Source organism: Saimiri boliviensis, chromosome 14 (assembly GCF_048565385.1).
Source record: "Saimiri boliviensis isolate mSaiBol1 chromosome 14, mSaiBol1.pri, whole genome shotgun sequence".
NCBI classification, from domain to species: domain Eukaryota; kingdom Metazoa; phylum Chordata; class Mammalia; order Primates; family Cebidae; genus Saimiri; species Saimiri boliviensis.
In genome coordinates, this window is record NC_133462.1 from 91,459,896 (window position 1) to 91,476,290 (window position 16,395).

The 16,395-nt window shown below is 38.1% G+C and overlaps 1 protein-coding gene across 19 annotated transcripts in view; it reads left to right on the top strand.

The window, feature by feature from the left end:
• CATSPERE (catsper channel auxiliary subunit epsilon) overlaps positions 1–16,395 on the top strand; it is a 170,779-nt gene that overhangs the window by 99,421 nt on the left and 54,963 nt on the right. For all 19 annotated transcript variants that reach the window (XR_012513619.1, XR_012513616.1, XR_012513617.1 and 16 more), the window contains one exon: positions 7,072–7,549. Coding sequence is in view for 15 of the 19 variants with exons in the window: in XM_074385437.1 (XP_074241538.1) it covers positions 7,072–7,549 (478 nt within the window). In the remaining 4 variants the exon portion in view is untranslated. The remainder of the gene's footprint in view (positions 1–7,071; positions 7,550–16,395) is intronic.

Consider the following 16,395-nt stretch of genomic DNA (forward strand, 5'->3'; position numbering starts at 1 on the left):
GCCTACTTATCATTTCTTGTCATCATAGTACTGGATGTTCTAGCCAAGTAGTCAGACAAGAAATAGAAATAAAAGATATCCAAATAAGAAAGGGAAAAAGTAAACTTTTCTCTGTAGTTGGCATGATCTTATATGTAGAAAACCCTAGACTCCACAAAACTGTTAGAACTAACAAATAAATTTAGAAAAGTTGCAGGTTACAAAATCAACATACAAAAATCAGTTGCATTTCTATACACTAACAACAAGCGATCCAAAAGAAAAAGTAAGAAAGCAATTTTATTAATTGTAGTATCAAAGAATAAAATACTTAGGAATAAATTTACCAAGGAGGTGAAAAATCTGTACACTGAAAACTATAAGATATTAAAGAAGGAAATGGAAGAAAACACATATAAATGGAAAAATATATTCTTAAATTGGAATAATTAATATTATTAAAATGTCCATACTAATACCACCTTCTGTAGACTCTGATCAACAGAGTCAATGCAATCTCTATCAAAATCCCAATGGCATTTTTCACAGAAATAGAAAAAACAACCCTAAAATTCATCTGGAACCATGAAAGACCCTGAGTAGCCAAAGCAATCTTGAACAAGATGAACAAAGTTTAAGGCATCATGGTTCTTTATTTCAAACTATATTACAAAGCTATAGCAATCAAAACAGTGTGGTACTTGCTGAAAAATAGACACATAAGCCAACAGAACAGAATAGAAAACCCAGAAGTAAACCCATGCATATATGGCCAACTAATCTTTCTTAGTAATGCAAAGAACACAATCCAAGTAGAAGATTCTCTTCAATAAATGCTGTGGAGAAAACACGATATCCACATGCAAGAAGAAGAAGAAGAGGAGGAGGAAGAGGAGGAGGAGAAGGAAAAGAAGAGGAAGAAGAAAAAGAAGGCAGAGGAGGAGGAGGAAAGAGAAATGGAAATTGTACCAGTTATTAAAATGAACTCAAAATTGATTAAAAAGTTAAATGTAACATCTGAAACTGAAATTTCTAGAAGAAAACACAATAAGGTTTCTTGACATTGGCCAATATGGTTTGTGTCCCCTCCCAAATTTCATATTGAATTATAATCTCTAATGTTGGAGGTGGGGCATAGTGGGAGTTGATTGGATAGGGGAGTAAGTTCCTAATGAATGGTTTAGCACCATCCCCTTAGTACTATTCTCATGATAGTGACCTAAGTTTGTACAAGATCTGGTTGTTTAAAAGTGTGTAATACTTCCCCTTTGTTCTCCCTTTTGCTCCTGTTTTCGCCATGTAAGTGACAACCTGCTCTCCCTTTGCCTTCTGCCATACTTGTAAGTTTCCTTAGGCCTTCCGAGAGGCTGAACACATGGCAGCATCATGCTTCTTATATAGCCTGCAGAACTGTGAACCAATTAAACCTTTTTTTTTAATTTACTCAGTTTCATACTTCAAAATAATAAAAGCCATATATGACAAAACTACAGCCAATAAAATACTGAATGGGCAAAAGCTGGAAGCATTCCCCTTGAAAACCTGCACAAGACAAGGACACTCTCTCTCACCAATCCTATTCAACGTAGTTTTGGAAGTTCTGTCCAGGGTAATCAGGCAAGAGAAAAAAAATAAAGGTCATCTGAATAGGAAGAGGGGAAGCCAAACTACAACTGCTTGCAGATGACATGATCCTATATCTAGAAAACCATCGTCTCAGCCCAAAAGCTTCTTAAGCTGATAAGCAACTTCAGCAAAGTCTCAAGACACAAAATCATGGTGCAAAAATTGCTAGCATTCTTAAATACCAGCAACAGTCAAGGTATTTAACAAAATCTAATACACTTAACTGATTTTTTTCAAAAACAAATTAGGAATAATAGGATCCTTCTCAACTTAATAAAGGACATTCATGAAATAACTGCAGCTAACATTATGCAAGATGGTAAAAGACTAGATTTAATGTACCTATTGTGGTTAAGTTGAAGTCTAACAAGCTACGAGGTACAGGTATTCTGGTACAGGCATTTGTATAAATCCTACTTATTCATTGTTCCTTTGTTTCCCTCTTGCTTAAAGTAAAGAATCTGCTCACATCACTTCTATTTAACATTGCTCTAGAGATTCTAGCAGGTGCAGTAAGTCAAGAAAACAAATAAAACGTTTTAGATTAGAAAGGAAAAAGTAAAACTGTTTTTACAAACAACATTATTAGATGCAGAAATGCTGATGGAATCATTAGCTAATGGAATTTTTTTAAACTATCAGGGATAATAAGTGTGTTTACCAAGATTGAAAGATACAAGACCAATATCTTAAAAATCTGGCTAGTCAAGACAGGGATCTCTGAGGAAAAAAAAAAAAAAAACTAAAAAATAAGATAAATTCTAACAAATAAAAAATAAAAACCAGCCAGTGTGGTGGTTCATGCCTATACTCCAAGCATTTTGGGAGGCTGAGGAGGGAGGATCTCTTGAGCCCAGGAGTTTGAGACCAGCCTGGGCAACATAGTGAGACCCTGTCTCTATACAAAAATAAAAAATAAAAGTAAAAATAATTTTTAAAAACAAAAATCAATTGTATTTTATATGAGCAATTATAAACTGAAATTCTTTTTCGTTGTTGAGACAGAGCCTCACTCATGGCTGGCTAATTTTTGTATTTTTAGTAGAGATAGGGTTTCACCATGTTGGTCAAGCTGGTCTCGAACATCTGACCTTGTGATTCACCAGCCACAACCTCCCAAAGTGATTACAGGCATGAGTCACTGAGCCTAGCTGAAATTCTTAAAATACAATTTACAATTGGATTAAAAATATGAAATACTAGAGGATAAACTCAGAAAATATTTGCAAATGTGTACACTAAAAACTGCAAAACATTACTGGGTAAAAGAAAACAAATAAATGGAGAAATATATCATATTCTTGGATGGGAAAACTCAAGATATCAATTCTTGAAAAATTCAGTGAAACATCAATTAAAGTCCCAGTGAGATTTTTATAGAAATTGAGAATCTGATTCTAAAATTTATATGAAAATTCAAAATAGAAAAAAGTAAGGATATCTAGAAATAAATGCCACTAAAAATGTATTGAGATAAAAATAAAATGTTATCAGAAACAGTAAAGACCTAAATAATTTGATAGCTATATCATGTTCATGGGTAGAAAAACAGAATGTTTTTAAAATTTTCAATCCTTCCCAAATTTATCTATAAATTTGATGCAACTCCAATCAAAATACCAATCTTACTTTGTGGAATTCAGTAAACTGATTCTAAAATACATATGAAAGAATAAAGACCTGAGGGCTAGGAGGGGTTAGGGTAATAGTATTTCTTCTACCACATACCAAGGTTAATCATAAAGCCATAGTAATTAAAATATTTATATTTAAAATATTTATAGCAACTTGTTTCATAGTAGTTTCACATTTCACCAACCTTTAGTGTGTCTATTCTTTTATTATTTAAACTCAGTGGGTGAAAAGTGGTATTTCATTTTGGTTTTAGTTGTTTTAATAATATAACCACCCTAGCTTTCTTTAGTGCTTGTACCGTGTCTGTTTTTCTATCCTGTTATAATCAACTTGTCTGTGACTTTACGTTAAAGATGTGTTTCTTATATACCACATACGAGATCTTGCTTTTTTAAAATCCAGGGTGACAGTCTCTGCCTTTAAATTGCAGTGTTTAGTCTACTTAGATTTAGTGTAACTATTGATATGGTTCAGTTTGAGGCTCCCATTTTGGCATTTGTTTTCTACTAATCCCACTTGTTCATCTTTCCTTCGTTTATCCTTCCTTGCCTTATCTGGATGAATCACTTACTTTTTAGTTTTTCTATGTTGTCTCCTATACTGGTGTGTAAAACAGAATAAAGCGTTGTAGGATGACAGGTGGCTTCTATTGTTTTTGTTTGTTTTATTTTTAATGAAAGTTATAAATATGCCATTTTATTATCTTATGGCCACCATCCTTTTTGGTCAGTCAGCTATTATTTGTATCATTGTTCTCATGTATATAATGAATCTTTTTCACTCTAGTTGCTTTTAAGATTAGCTTTTTATCTTTGGTTTTCTGCAGTTTTACTATGTGCCTAGATGTGATTTCCTTTGTATTTATCCTACTTGAGGTTCAGTTGAGTTTCTTGGATTTCTGGGTTTATGTCTTTCTGTAATCTTGGAATGTCCCTGGCTATTATCTCTTCAAATGTTTCTTCCACCTCATTCTCTTTTTCCTCTCCTACTACGATTCCAAAAACACCTGTATGAGACCATTTAATATTGTCTCATAGATCTCAGGTGACCTGTTCATTATTTTTTCACTGTTTTTTCCTTTGTATTTCAGCTTGTATGCATGCTATTAACCTGTCTTCAAGTTCACTGCTCTTTTCATCTGCTTTTTCCAGCTTGTTTCTAAGTCCATCTTTTTTAAGACAGGGTCTCACTTTGTCAACTAGCCCGGAGTGCAATGGCAAAATTACATACAGCTCACTGCTGCCTCGAACTGTTGGCCTCAAGCAATCCTCCCACTGTGGCTTCCCAAAGTGCTGTGATTACAGGGATTCCTGGCCTATTTACTTATTTATTTATTTATTTAGACGGCGTTTTGCTCTTGTTGCCCAGGCTGGAGTGCAGTGGTGCAATCTTGGATCACGGCAATCTCCACTTCCCAGGTTCAAGTGATTCTCCTGCCTCAGCCTTGTGAGTAACTGGGATTACAGGCGTGCACCGCCATGCCCGACTAATGGCTAATTTTTTTATCTTTAGTAGGGATGGGGTTTTGCTATGTTGGCCAAACTGGTCTTGAACTCCTCTAATTATTTCTTTATTCTTGATTTTTTTTTTTTTATTTCTAACATTTCCATTTTGTTCCTTTTTATCATTTCTGTATCATGGCTGAAATTCCTCATCTCTTCACTATGTTGCCCATCTTTTCCACTAGATCCTTCAGCGTTTTTATTATAGTTGTTTTCTCTTTAGACATTCTTGGTACCTTAGCACTGACAACATCCCAGAGATCTCTTTATACTTTACATTGAAGCCACCAACCTTCACAATCCTTGGGAGAGCTAGCTCTGCTTTACAACCTAGCTGCCAGCTTTTGGATCATTGATCATTTGACTGTTTTTGATCAATTATCTTTCCTTTCTCATCTGACTGAATTTTGGTGCACTGAGGGATCTCTCCATCTTCCTCTCCTCCTCCGCTTCTCCTCCTGCTCACTCCACACTCCCCTCTCCTTTTCCCTCTCCCTCTCCTCTGTCTCCTATCTCATGTCCCAATCCTGTCAGGGAGGCTGCTTTAGACTCTGGGTAGAGGCTACAGAAGGTTCCTCTCCACTGTCTTATCCCACTCCGAGTCATGGAGCTGAGAATTCGTAGCATGGATGGGTTTCTCTAAACTTTCCCCTTGATGCATGCCCCTTTCCTGCCTTCAGAGAGTTACTGTCTGACATTTTTAAGAGACCTTGAATGCTTCCGAAGGATCTTTCACCTCACCTGCAGGATTATGCCGAAGCATTAAGTGGAGTTAGGTGGGAAAGAGTTTGTGGGTGAGAGTGAAAACTCAGTCCCTGTCTGGGAATCGTTGGAATTCTCGTCTATCATGTTTATGACATGTTCCTCTTCCCATCTCTCTGACAAGAATGAGAATGGCTCTTTCTTCTACGAAGGGCTCATCATTTTGTTTCTATTTCTTCTTTAAGGATTGTTTCACTCATTTCCAGCAATGTAAGCTCTCTACTTTCAAGTGAATCCACATTTAGCAAAATGACCTCTTACCCCAAATTGGGTCTTTCTTTGATTACCAGTTTGATACCTGCCTACCTCCTGTTTCAGTATACACTTAATATTTGTAAGTATTAAGTAAAATGAGGATAAGATGTGTTCAAAATATAGAAATTACATTTTAGGTAAAAATCCCTAAAAATTAGAACAGTGGGGACGGGAGACAGAGGAGAAGGGAGGCCTTGGACTCCTTGATGAAATCAGGCCTGCCGAGTTTCAGGCACAGCAGTTTCTGAATTCCCTTCCCATCCAACAGCCTATGTCCATAGAAGGGTAGAATTTGTTTGTCTGAGGTTTTAAGTTTTCTTTTCTCTTTATCTGGTAACCAAGGAATCTAGAATTCCAGAAATGAGTTACCATTTGAAGAGACCTTGTACGTTGACCTCAGTAAACATCAAGGTCAAAGGGGCACTCCTGGCCAGACTGGTGAATACATAAAGAAAGGGAAGGCTGACGTGCTTAAAAGATTTAAAAGGAATCAAAATATATTACTCCTACCGATAGAAGCAATTTATGAAAAAATAAAATTATTGGGATTTTTATGGTTATATTTAATATGATAAATTTCTATTTAATGTATTCCTATGCCTGAAATATTATTCAAAAATATATTGAAGCAAATCAAACCTTAGCATTTACTTTTTTTTTTTTTTTTGAGGCGAAGTCTCACTCTTGCCCCCGAGCTGGAGTGCAATGGCACGATCTCGGCTGACTGCAACCTCCACCTCCCAGGTTAAAATGGTTCTCCTGCCTCAGCTTCCCTAGTAGCTGGGATTACAGTCACCTGCCACCACCCGCAGCTAATTTTGAACTTTTGTAGAAATGGGGTCTCACTGAGTTGCCCAGGCTGGTCTCAAACCTCTGACTTCAAGTGACTCTCCTGCCTCAGCCTCCCAAAGTGCAGGGATTATAGGCATGAGACCACCACACCTGGTCTCTATCTTTTAAATATAGCAAATTGGAAGATGGAAATTGTTAGACTTTGGGAGTTAAGCTATGAGGACACAAAGGTATAAGAATGATACAATGATACAGTGGCCTTTGGAGACTTGGGGGGAGGGTGAAGAGGCTGAAGGATAAAAGACCACACATTGGGTACAGTGTACTCTGCTTGGGTGACAGATGCAGCAAAATCTTAGAAATCTCCACTAATGAACTTACTCATGTAACACCACCTGAACACCCAGAAACCTACTAAAGTACAATGTTTAAAAAATAAAAATAACATTTAAAAAAGAGAAATTGTTAGACCCATCTCTAAAATCAAAGATTTTTCTTACCATTTTTCATTTTGTCACAGTCTAAAGGAAGAAGAAGCAACTTGGCAGTCTGGACAGAAAATGAAATTTACCTCGGATATATTCTTCTTAAATTTGCCAGATTTGTAACGACCGCACAACTGAAAACGATCCTAAATCTACCAGTCGCTACTACTCTGACCATCCACTCCGTTCAGTATACAGGACACCCTCTGGAGATTGCTGTGTTTTTAAATTATTGCATTACGTGTACCGTCACCAAAAAGATTTTCTTAGTGATATATAATGAAGATACGAAACAGTGGATTCTCCAAGACTTGCCATTAGATGCCCCTATTGACAGTGTTTTCTTCCCACATTTTATGTTTTCAGCACTGCCAGGATTGATACTGTGGAACAAGCATAGTGTCTACTATTATTACAATAATTTCACCTTTACTGGGATTTTGCAGACACCTGCAGGACATGGAAATCTATCAATGCTATCAAATGGCAGCATTATTCATGAAGTTTTAATAGGTAAGGCATTCTCAGTCTACTAACATTATTCTAGATTTCATTATAGACCTCTTCCTTATAATGATGTAACACTTTTTGATTACCAATACGTGGCGCTTTTGACAGCCAAAGGTGCACTTCTTATCACCTACACATGAATCGACTTTAAATTCAAGTAATGTTTACTATGATCTCACAGAGCCAAAGGGCAAACTCAGTTTCTTTTTGTGAGGGAGAGGAGAGCTTCGTTTCGGTCAATCAGCAGATTCTAACTAAGCAATTTATATATACATCATAGTGTGTAGGAGGTGCTGTGGTATTGTGTTCATTTCCTGGGGCTCCCATAACAAAGGACCACAAACTGGATTTCTTAAAACAACAGAAATGTATCATTTCACAGTTCTGGAGGCTAGAAGTGGGAAATCAAGGTGTTGATGGGGCCATGTTCCCACTGAAACCTGGATAGGGAGGTTCTGCATTATAAAGCACATATGAAGAAAGTTCATATGTGTTTTTTAAACAACCATGAGCCATAGTGATAAGAAGACAAGGTTAGAATGATACATTGGGGATAGATTTCAGAGGATGTCAGATACCCAGTTTCAATGTGGTACTGAAGGTCATTCAGAAACAATGAAATGTCACACGCTCAAACAATTCATAAGAGTATGAAGTATGAAGTTAAAGTTCTTCATCTCTCACCATTCTCATTTACTGAATAACCAACTATTAAGAAACTCCTGTGAGGCTGGGTGTGGTGGCTCAAGCTTGTAATTCCAGCAGTTTAGAAGGCCAACGTGGGAAGATCACTTGAGCTCAGGAGTTTGAGTCCAACCTGGGCAACGTGGTGAAACCTCATCCCTACTAAAAACTTAAAAATTAGCTGGGTATGGTGGTACATGCCTGTGGTCCCAGCTACTCAGAAGGCTGAAGCAGCAGGATCACTTGAGCCCGGGAGGTCAGCGACGCAGTGAGCCATGTTCACATCACTGAACTCCCCAAACAGAGTGAGATCCTGTCTCAAAAAAAAAAAAAAAAGTTCCTGTGAGTTTGTCCAGACTTTCAAACAAGGACATACTAAATATAATGGGCGTCTTTTCAAAACAATACATATAAAATGAATACCATTTTAACTGCTGTGTAATGTCCTACTCTCTATGCACACTATTGTCTAATAGGGGTGTAGATAGATATTTAGACAGATATTAGGCTTCAGTTCTTTTGCTGTTAAAAATAACGCTGTAGAAAGTATGCATATGTACACACACCAGTACAGGTATTTCTGTCATATAAATTACTGGATATAGAATTCCTGAATCAGAAGTTACAAATATTTTAAAAGTTGATAAATCCTTCTCATTTACCCACTAGCAAAGTTTGTCACAGTCTAAACTCCCCAAAAGTATTTGAAAATGTATCATTTTCGTATAATCCGTTTAACAGTTACCAATTATATAGAAGAAAAATGTGATTCTCATTTTATTGCACATATTTTTTATAATTAGATGTTATATCTACTTTCATAAATTTATTGGCCATATCCTGTGAATTTTTTTTCTTGTCATTTCCTTATTTCTTTCTGTTTTGTTATATATATATATATATATATATATATATATATATATATATATATATACTTTAAGTTTTGGGATACATATACAGAATGTGCTGGTTTGTTACATAGGTATACACGTGCCATGGTGGTTTGCTACACCCATCAACCCATCATCTACATTAGGTATTTCTCTAAATGCTATCCCTCCCCTAGCCCCCCACCCCCTGACAGGCCCTGGTGTGTGATGTTCCCCTCCTCATGCCCATGGGTTCTCATCATTCATCTGCCACTTATGAGTGAGAACATGTGCTGTTTGGTTTTCTGTTCCTGTGTCAGTTTGCTGACAATTATGGTTTCCAGCTTCATCTATGTCTCTGCGAAGGACATGAACTCATCCTTTTTTGTGGCTGCATAGTATTCCATGGTGTATATGTGCCACATTCTTTTTTATACAGCCTATCATTGATGGGCATTTGAGCTGGTTCCAAGTCTTTGCTATTGTGAACAGTGCTGCAAGAAACATACTTGTGCATGTGTCTTCATAGTAGAATGATTTATAATCCTTTGGGTATATACCCAGTAATGGGACTGCTGGGTCAAATGGAATTTCTGGTTCCAGATCCTTGAGGAATCGCCACACTGTCTTCCACAATGGTTGAACTAATTTACACTCCCACCAACAGTGTAAAAGTGTTCCTATTTCTCCACATCCTCTCCAGCATCTGTTGTCTCCTGACTTTTTAATGATCGCCATTCTAACTGGCGTGAGATGATATCTCATTGTGGTTTTGATTTGCATTTCTCTAATGACCAGTGATGAAGCGCTTTTTTTCATATGTTTGCTGGCGGCATAAATACCTTCTTTTGAGAAGTATCTGTTCATATCCTTTGCTCACTTTTTGATTGGGTTATTTTTTTCTTGTAAATCTGTTTTAGTTCTTTGTAGATTCTGGATATTAGCCCTTTGTCAGATGGATACATTATGAAAATTTTCTTCCATTCTGTAGGTTTCCTGTTTATTCTGATGATATTTCTTTTGTTATGCAGAAGCTCTTTAGTTTAATTAGATCCCATTTGTCAATTTTGGCTTTTGTTGCCATTACTTTGGGTGTTTTAGTCATGAAGTCTTTGCCCATGCCTATGTCCTGAATCGTATTGCCTAGGTTTTCTTCTAGGGTTTTTGTGGTTTTAGGTCTCACATTTAAGTCTTTAATCCATCTTGAGTTAATTTTTGTATGAAGTGTAAGGAAGGGATCCAGTTTCTGTTTTCTGAATAGGGCTAGTCAGTTTTCCCAGCATCATTTAATAAATAAGGAAAGCTTTCCAAATTGCTTGTTTTTGTCAGGTTTGTTGAAGATCAAATGGTGGTAGATGTGTGGCATTACTTCTGAGGCCTCTGCTCTGTTCCATTGGTCTATATAACTGTTTTGGTACCAGTACCTTGCTGTTTTGTTTACAGTAGCCTTGTAGTATAATTTGAAATCAGGTAGCATTATACCTCCAGCTTTGTTCTTTTTGCTTAGGTTTGTCTTGGCTATACAGGCTCTTTTTTAGTTCCATATGAAATTTAAAGTAGTTTTTTCTAATTCTGTGAAGAAAGTCACTGGTAGCTTGATGGGGATAGCATTGAATCTATAAATTACTTTGGAAAGTATGACCATTTTCATGACATTAATTCTTCCTATCCATGAACATGCAATGTTTTTCAATTTGTGTCCTCCCTTATTTTAGTGAGTAGTGGTTTGTAGATATTGAAGAGGTCCTTCACATCCCTTGTAAGTTGTGTTCCTAGGTACTTTATTCTCTTTGTCACAATTGTGAATGGGAGTTCACTCATGATTTGGCCCTCTATTATTGGAGTATAGGAATGCTTGTGATTTTTGCACATTGATTTTGTATCCTGAAACTTTGCTGAAGTTCCTTATCAGCTTAAGGTGATTTTGGGTTGAGACAATGGGGTTTTCTAAATATGCAATCACATCATCTGAAAACAGAGATAACTTGACTTCCTATTTGAATCCCCTTTATTTCTTTCTCTTGCCTGATTGCCGTGGCCAGAACTTCCAATACTATGTTCAATAGGAGTCGTGAGAGAGGGTATCCTTGTTTTGTGCCAGTTTTCAAAGGGAATGCTTCCAGCTTTTGCCCATTCAGTTTGATATTGACTGAGGTTTATCATAAATAGCTCTTATTATTTTGAGATACGTTCCATCAGTACCCAGTTTATTGAGAGTTTCTAGCATGAAGGGTGTTGAATTTTATCAAAGGCCTTTTCTGCACCTATTGAGATAATCATGTGGTTTTTGTCATTGGTTCTGCTTATGTGATGGATTACATTTATTGTTTTGCATATGTTGAACCAGGCTTGCATTTCAGCAGTGAAGCCAACTTGATCATGGTGGATAAGCTTTTTCATGTGCTCTTGGATTCAGTTTGCCAATATTTAATTGAGGATTTTCACGTGGATGTTCTTCAGGGATATTGGCCTGAAATTTTGTTTTTCTTGTGTCTCTGCCAGGTTTTGCTATCAAGATGATGCTGGCCTCATAAAATGAGTTAGGGAGGAGTCCCTCTTTTTCTGTTGTTTGGAATAGTTTCAGAAGGAATAGTACCAGCTCCTCTTTGTGCCTCTGGTCGAATTCAGCTGTGAATCTGTCTGGTCCCGGGTTTTTTTGGTTGGTAGGCTATTAATTACTGCCTCAATTTCAGAACTTGTTATTGGTCTATTCAGGCATTTGACTTCTTCCTGGTTTGGTCTTTGGATGGTGTATGTGTCCAGGAATTTATCCATTTCTTCTAGATTTTCTAGTTTATTTGCATAGAGATGTTTATAGTATTTTCTGTTGGTAGTTTGTATTTCTGTGGGATCAGTGGTGGTAGGCCTTTTATAATTTTTTATTGTGTCTATTTGATTCTTCTATCCTTTCTTCTTTATTAGTCTGGCTGGCAGTCTATTTTGTTAATCTTTTCAAAAAAACAGCTCCTGGATTCATTGATTTTTTTGAAGGGTTTTTCATGTCTCTATCTCCTTCCGTTCTGCTCTGATCTTAGTTATTTCTTGTCTTTCCCTAGCTTTTAAATTTGTTTGCTCTTGTTTCTCTCGTTCTTTTAATTGTGATGTTAGGGTGTTGATTTTAGATCTTTCCTGCTTTCTTCTGTGATCAGTTAGTGCTATAACTTTCCCTGTGGACACTGCTTTAGCTGTGTCCCAGAGATTCTGGTATGTTGTGCCTTTGTTCTCATTGGTTTCAAAGAATTATTTATTTCTGCCTTCATTTCATTAGTTAACCCAGTAGTCATTCAGGAACAGGTTGTTTAGTTTCCATGTAGTTGTGCAGTTTTTAGTGAGTTTCTTAATCCTTAGTTCCAATTTGATTGCACTTTGGTCTGAGAGACTGTTACGATTTCCATTCTTTTGCGTTTGCTGAGGAGTGTTTTACTTCCAATTATGTTGTCAGTTTTGGAATACGTATGATGTGGTGCTGAGAAGAATGCATATCCTGTTCATTTGGGGTGGAGAGTTCTGTAAATGTCTCTTAGGTCCACTTGGTCCAGAGCTGAGTTCAAATCCTGAACATCTTTGTTAATTTTCTGTCTCGTTGATCTAATATTGACAGTGGAGTGTTAAATCTCCTACGATTATTGTGTGGGAGTTTAAGTCTCTTTGTAGGTCTCTAAGAACCTGCTTTATGAATCTGGGTGCTCCTTTATTGGGTGCATATATATTTAGGATGATTAGCTCTTCTTGTTGCATTGATCCTTTTACCATTATATAATGCCCTTCTTTGTCTGTTTTGATCTTTGTTGGTTGAAAGTCTGTTTTATCAGAGACTAGGATTGCAACCACTGCTTTTTTTTTGCTTTCCATTTGCTTGATAAATATTCCTCCATCCCTTTATTAAACAGCCTAGATTGCTTCTAGGCTATTCTATTCCACTAATCTATTTGTTCTAGCTCTATACTTTTTTGATGACTATATTTTTAATCATCTAACACACTAAATAATTTATTTTCATATTTCTTGGCAGCCTTCTTTGCATATGAGATGGATCTCCTGCATACAGCACACCAATAGGTCATGACTCTTCATGCAATTTGCCAGTCTGTGTCTTTTATTTGGGGCATTTAGCTTATTTACATTTAAGCTTAATATTGTTATGTGTGGATTTGATCCTGCCATGATGATGCTAGTTGGTTGTTTTGCCTGTTAGTTGATGCAGTTTCTTCATAGTGTCAATTGTCTTTGCAATTGGTATGTTTTTGCAGTGGCTGGTACCTGTTTTTCCGTTCTATATTTAGTGCTTCCTTCAGGAGCTCTTGTAAGGCAGGCCTGGTGGTGACAAAGTCTCTCACCATTTGCTTGTCTGTAAGGGATTTAATTTCTCCTTCACTTACAAGCTTAGTTTGGCTGGATATGAAATTCTGAGTTGAAAATTCTTTTCTTTAAGAATGTTGAGCTTGGTGCGGTGGCTCACGCCTGTAATCCCAATACTTTGGGAGGCTGAGGCGGGTGGATCGCCTGAGGTTGGGAGTTTGAGGCCAGCCTGACTGACATGGAGAAACCCCATCTCTACTAAAAATACAAAATTAGCTGGACATGGTGGCATATGCCTGTAATCCCAGCTACTTGGGAGGCTGAAGCAGGAGAATCACTCGAACCCAGGAGGCAGAGGTTGTGGTGAGCCAAGATCAAGCCATTGTACTCCAGCCTGGGCAAGAAGAGCAAAACTCCATCTCAAAAAAGAATAAAGAAAATGTTGAATATTGCCCCCAACTCTCTTCTGGCTTGTAGGGTTTCTGCAAAGAGACCTACTCTTAGTCTGATGGGCTTCCCTTTGTGAAGGGAACTCTGCTTTTCTCTCTGGCTGCCCTTAATGTTTTTTCCTTTATTTCAACCTTGGTGAATTTGATGATTATGTGTCTTGGGGTTGCTCTTCCCAAGGAGTATCTTTGTGGTGTTTTCTATATTTCCTGAATTGGAATGTTAGCCTGTCTTGGTAGGTTGGGGAAGTTCTCCTGAATAATATCCTGAAGAGTGTTTTCCAGCTTGGTACCTTTCTCTCCATCACTCTCAGGTATACCAATCAAATGTAGATTCGGTCTTTCCACATAGTCCCGTATATCGTGCAGGCTTTGTTTGCCCCTTTCCATTCTTTTTTTCTCTAATCTTGTCTTCATGCTTTATTTTATTAAGTGATCTTCAGTCTCTGATATCCTTTCTTCCACTTCGTTGATTTGGCTATTGATACTTGTGTCTGCTTCACAAAGTTCTCGTGCTGTGTTTTTCAGCTCCTTCAAGTCATTTATGTTCTCTAAACTGGGTATTCTACTTAGTAATTCCTCTGACTTTCTCTCAAGGTTCTTAGCTTCCTTGCATTGGGTTAGAAAATGTTTCTTTAGCTTGGAGGAGTTTTTTACCCACCTTCTGAAGCCTACTTACGTCAATTTGTCAAACTCATTCTTTGTCCAGTTTTGCTCCCTTGCTGGAAAGGGGTTATGATCCTGTGGAGGAGAAGAGGCATTCTGTTTTTTTTTTAATGTTCAGCCTTTTTGTGCTGGTTTTTCCTCATCTTCATGGATTATCTACCTTTAGTCTTTGATGTTGGTCACCTTCAGATGGGGTTTCTGTGTAGAAGTCCTTTTAGTTGATGTTGATGCTGTTCCTTTCTGTTTGTTAGTTTTCCTTCTAACAGTCAGCCCCCTGTGCTGCAGGTCTGCTGGAGTTTGCTGGAGATCCACACCAGACCCTGTTTGCCTGAGTATCACCAGCAGAGGCTACATAACAGCAAAGATTGCTGCCTGTTCCTTCCTCTGAAAGCTTTGTCCCAGAGGGGCACCTGCCAGATACCAGCTGGAGCTCTCCTGTATGAGATGTCTGTAGACCCCCGCTGGGAGGTTTCTGCCAGTCAGGAGTCCGGGGGGTCAAGGACCTAATTCAGGAGGCAGTCTGTCCCTTAGCAGAACTTGAGTGCTGTTCTTGGAGATCTGCTGCTCTCTTCAGAGCCAGTAGGCAGAAACATTTAAGTCTGCTGAAACTTCACCCACAGCCACTTCTTTCCCCAGGTGCTCTGCCCCAGGGAGATCAGAATTTGATCTATACGCCCCTGGGGCTGCTGCCTTTCTTTCAGAGATTCCCTGCCCAGAGAGGAGGAATCTAGAGAGGCAGTCTGGCTCCAGCGGCTTTGCCAAGCTGCAGTGGGTTTTGCTCAATTCAAACTTCCAGGCACCTTTGTTTCTACTGTGAGGGGAAAATCCCCTACTCAAGCCTCAATAATGGTGGATGCCCCTCCACCCACCCACCTTGAGCATTCCAGGTCAACTTCAGACTAGCGTGCTGGCAGCAAGAATTTCAAGCCAGTGGATCTTAGCTTGCTGGGCTCCGTGAGGGTGGGATCCTCTGAGCTAGACCTCTTGGCTCCCTGGCTAATGGTTCTGTCTCTCTGGCATTCCAGGCACCACTGGGGTATGCAAAAAAAAAACAAAAACAAACAAAACAAAAAACTCCAGCAGCTGTCTGCCCAAACAGCTGCCCAATTTTGTGCTTGAAACTCAGCGCCCTGGTGGTATAGGACTTGAGGGAGTCTCCTGGTCTACGGGTTGCAAAGACCACAGGAAAAGCATCGTATCTGGGCCAGAATGCACCCTTCCTCACGGCACAGTCCCTCACGGCTTCCCTTGGCTAGGGGAGGGAGTTCCCCAACCCCTTGCATTTCCCAGGTGAGGCAACGCCCCACCCTGCTTCAGCTCATCCTCCGTGGGCTGCACCCACTGTCCAACCAGTTCCAGTGAAATAAGCTAGGCACCTCAGTTGGAAATGCAGAATTCACCCACTTCTGTGTTCATCTCGCTGACAGCTGCAGACCAGAGCTGTTCCTATTTTGCCATCTTGCCCGCAACTCCTCCTTTTCTGTGAATTTCTATTCATACTGTTTGGACATTTTTGCATTGGGTTTATCTATATTGATATGTTCTTTATCTCATGTATTGCAAATATTTTCTCTAGTGTGTAACTTCCTGTACCTTTTTGGATGGAGTTTGATATTTAGAGTTTGTATTTTTATACGGTCAAATTTGCTAATATTTTTATTTGTAATGCTGTAATATGAAAGGTCTTTTCCATTATAAAAACATTATGTATTTTCATTTTTATAATTCTGATTTTATGTTTTGATATTCAACAAGTGTTAGGAATCTAATTTTATTTTTTCCAGTTAAAGTTGATGTTGTCTTCAAACGATTCTTTTATTAAGCAAACCTCTCCCACTGATCTGAAATGCTACTTTTATTATGTATTTATTCCTCACATTAACCA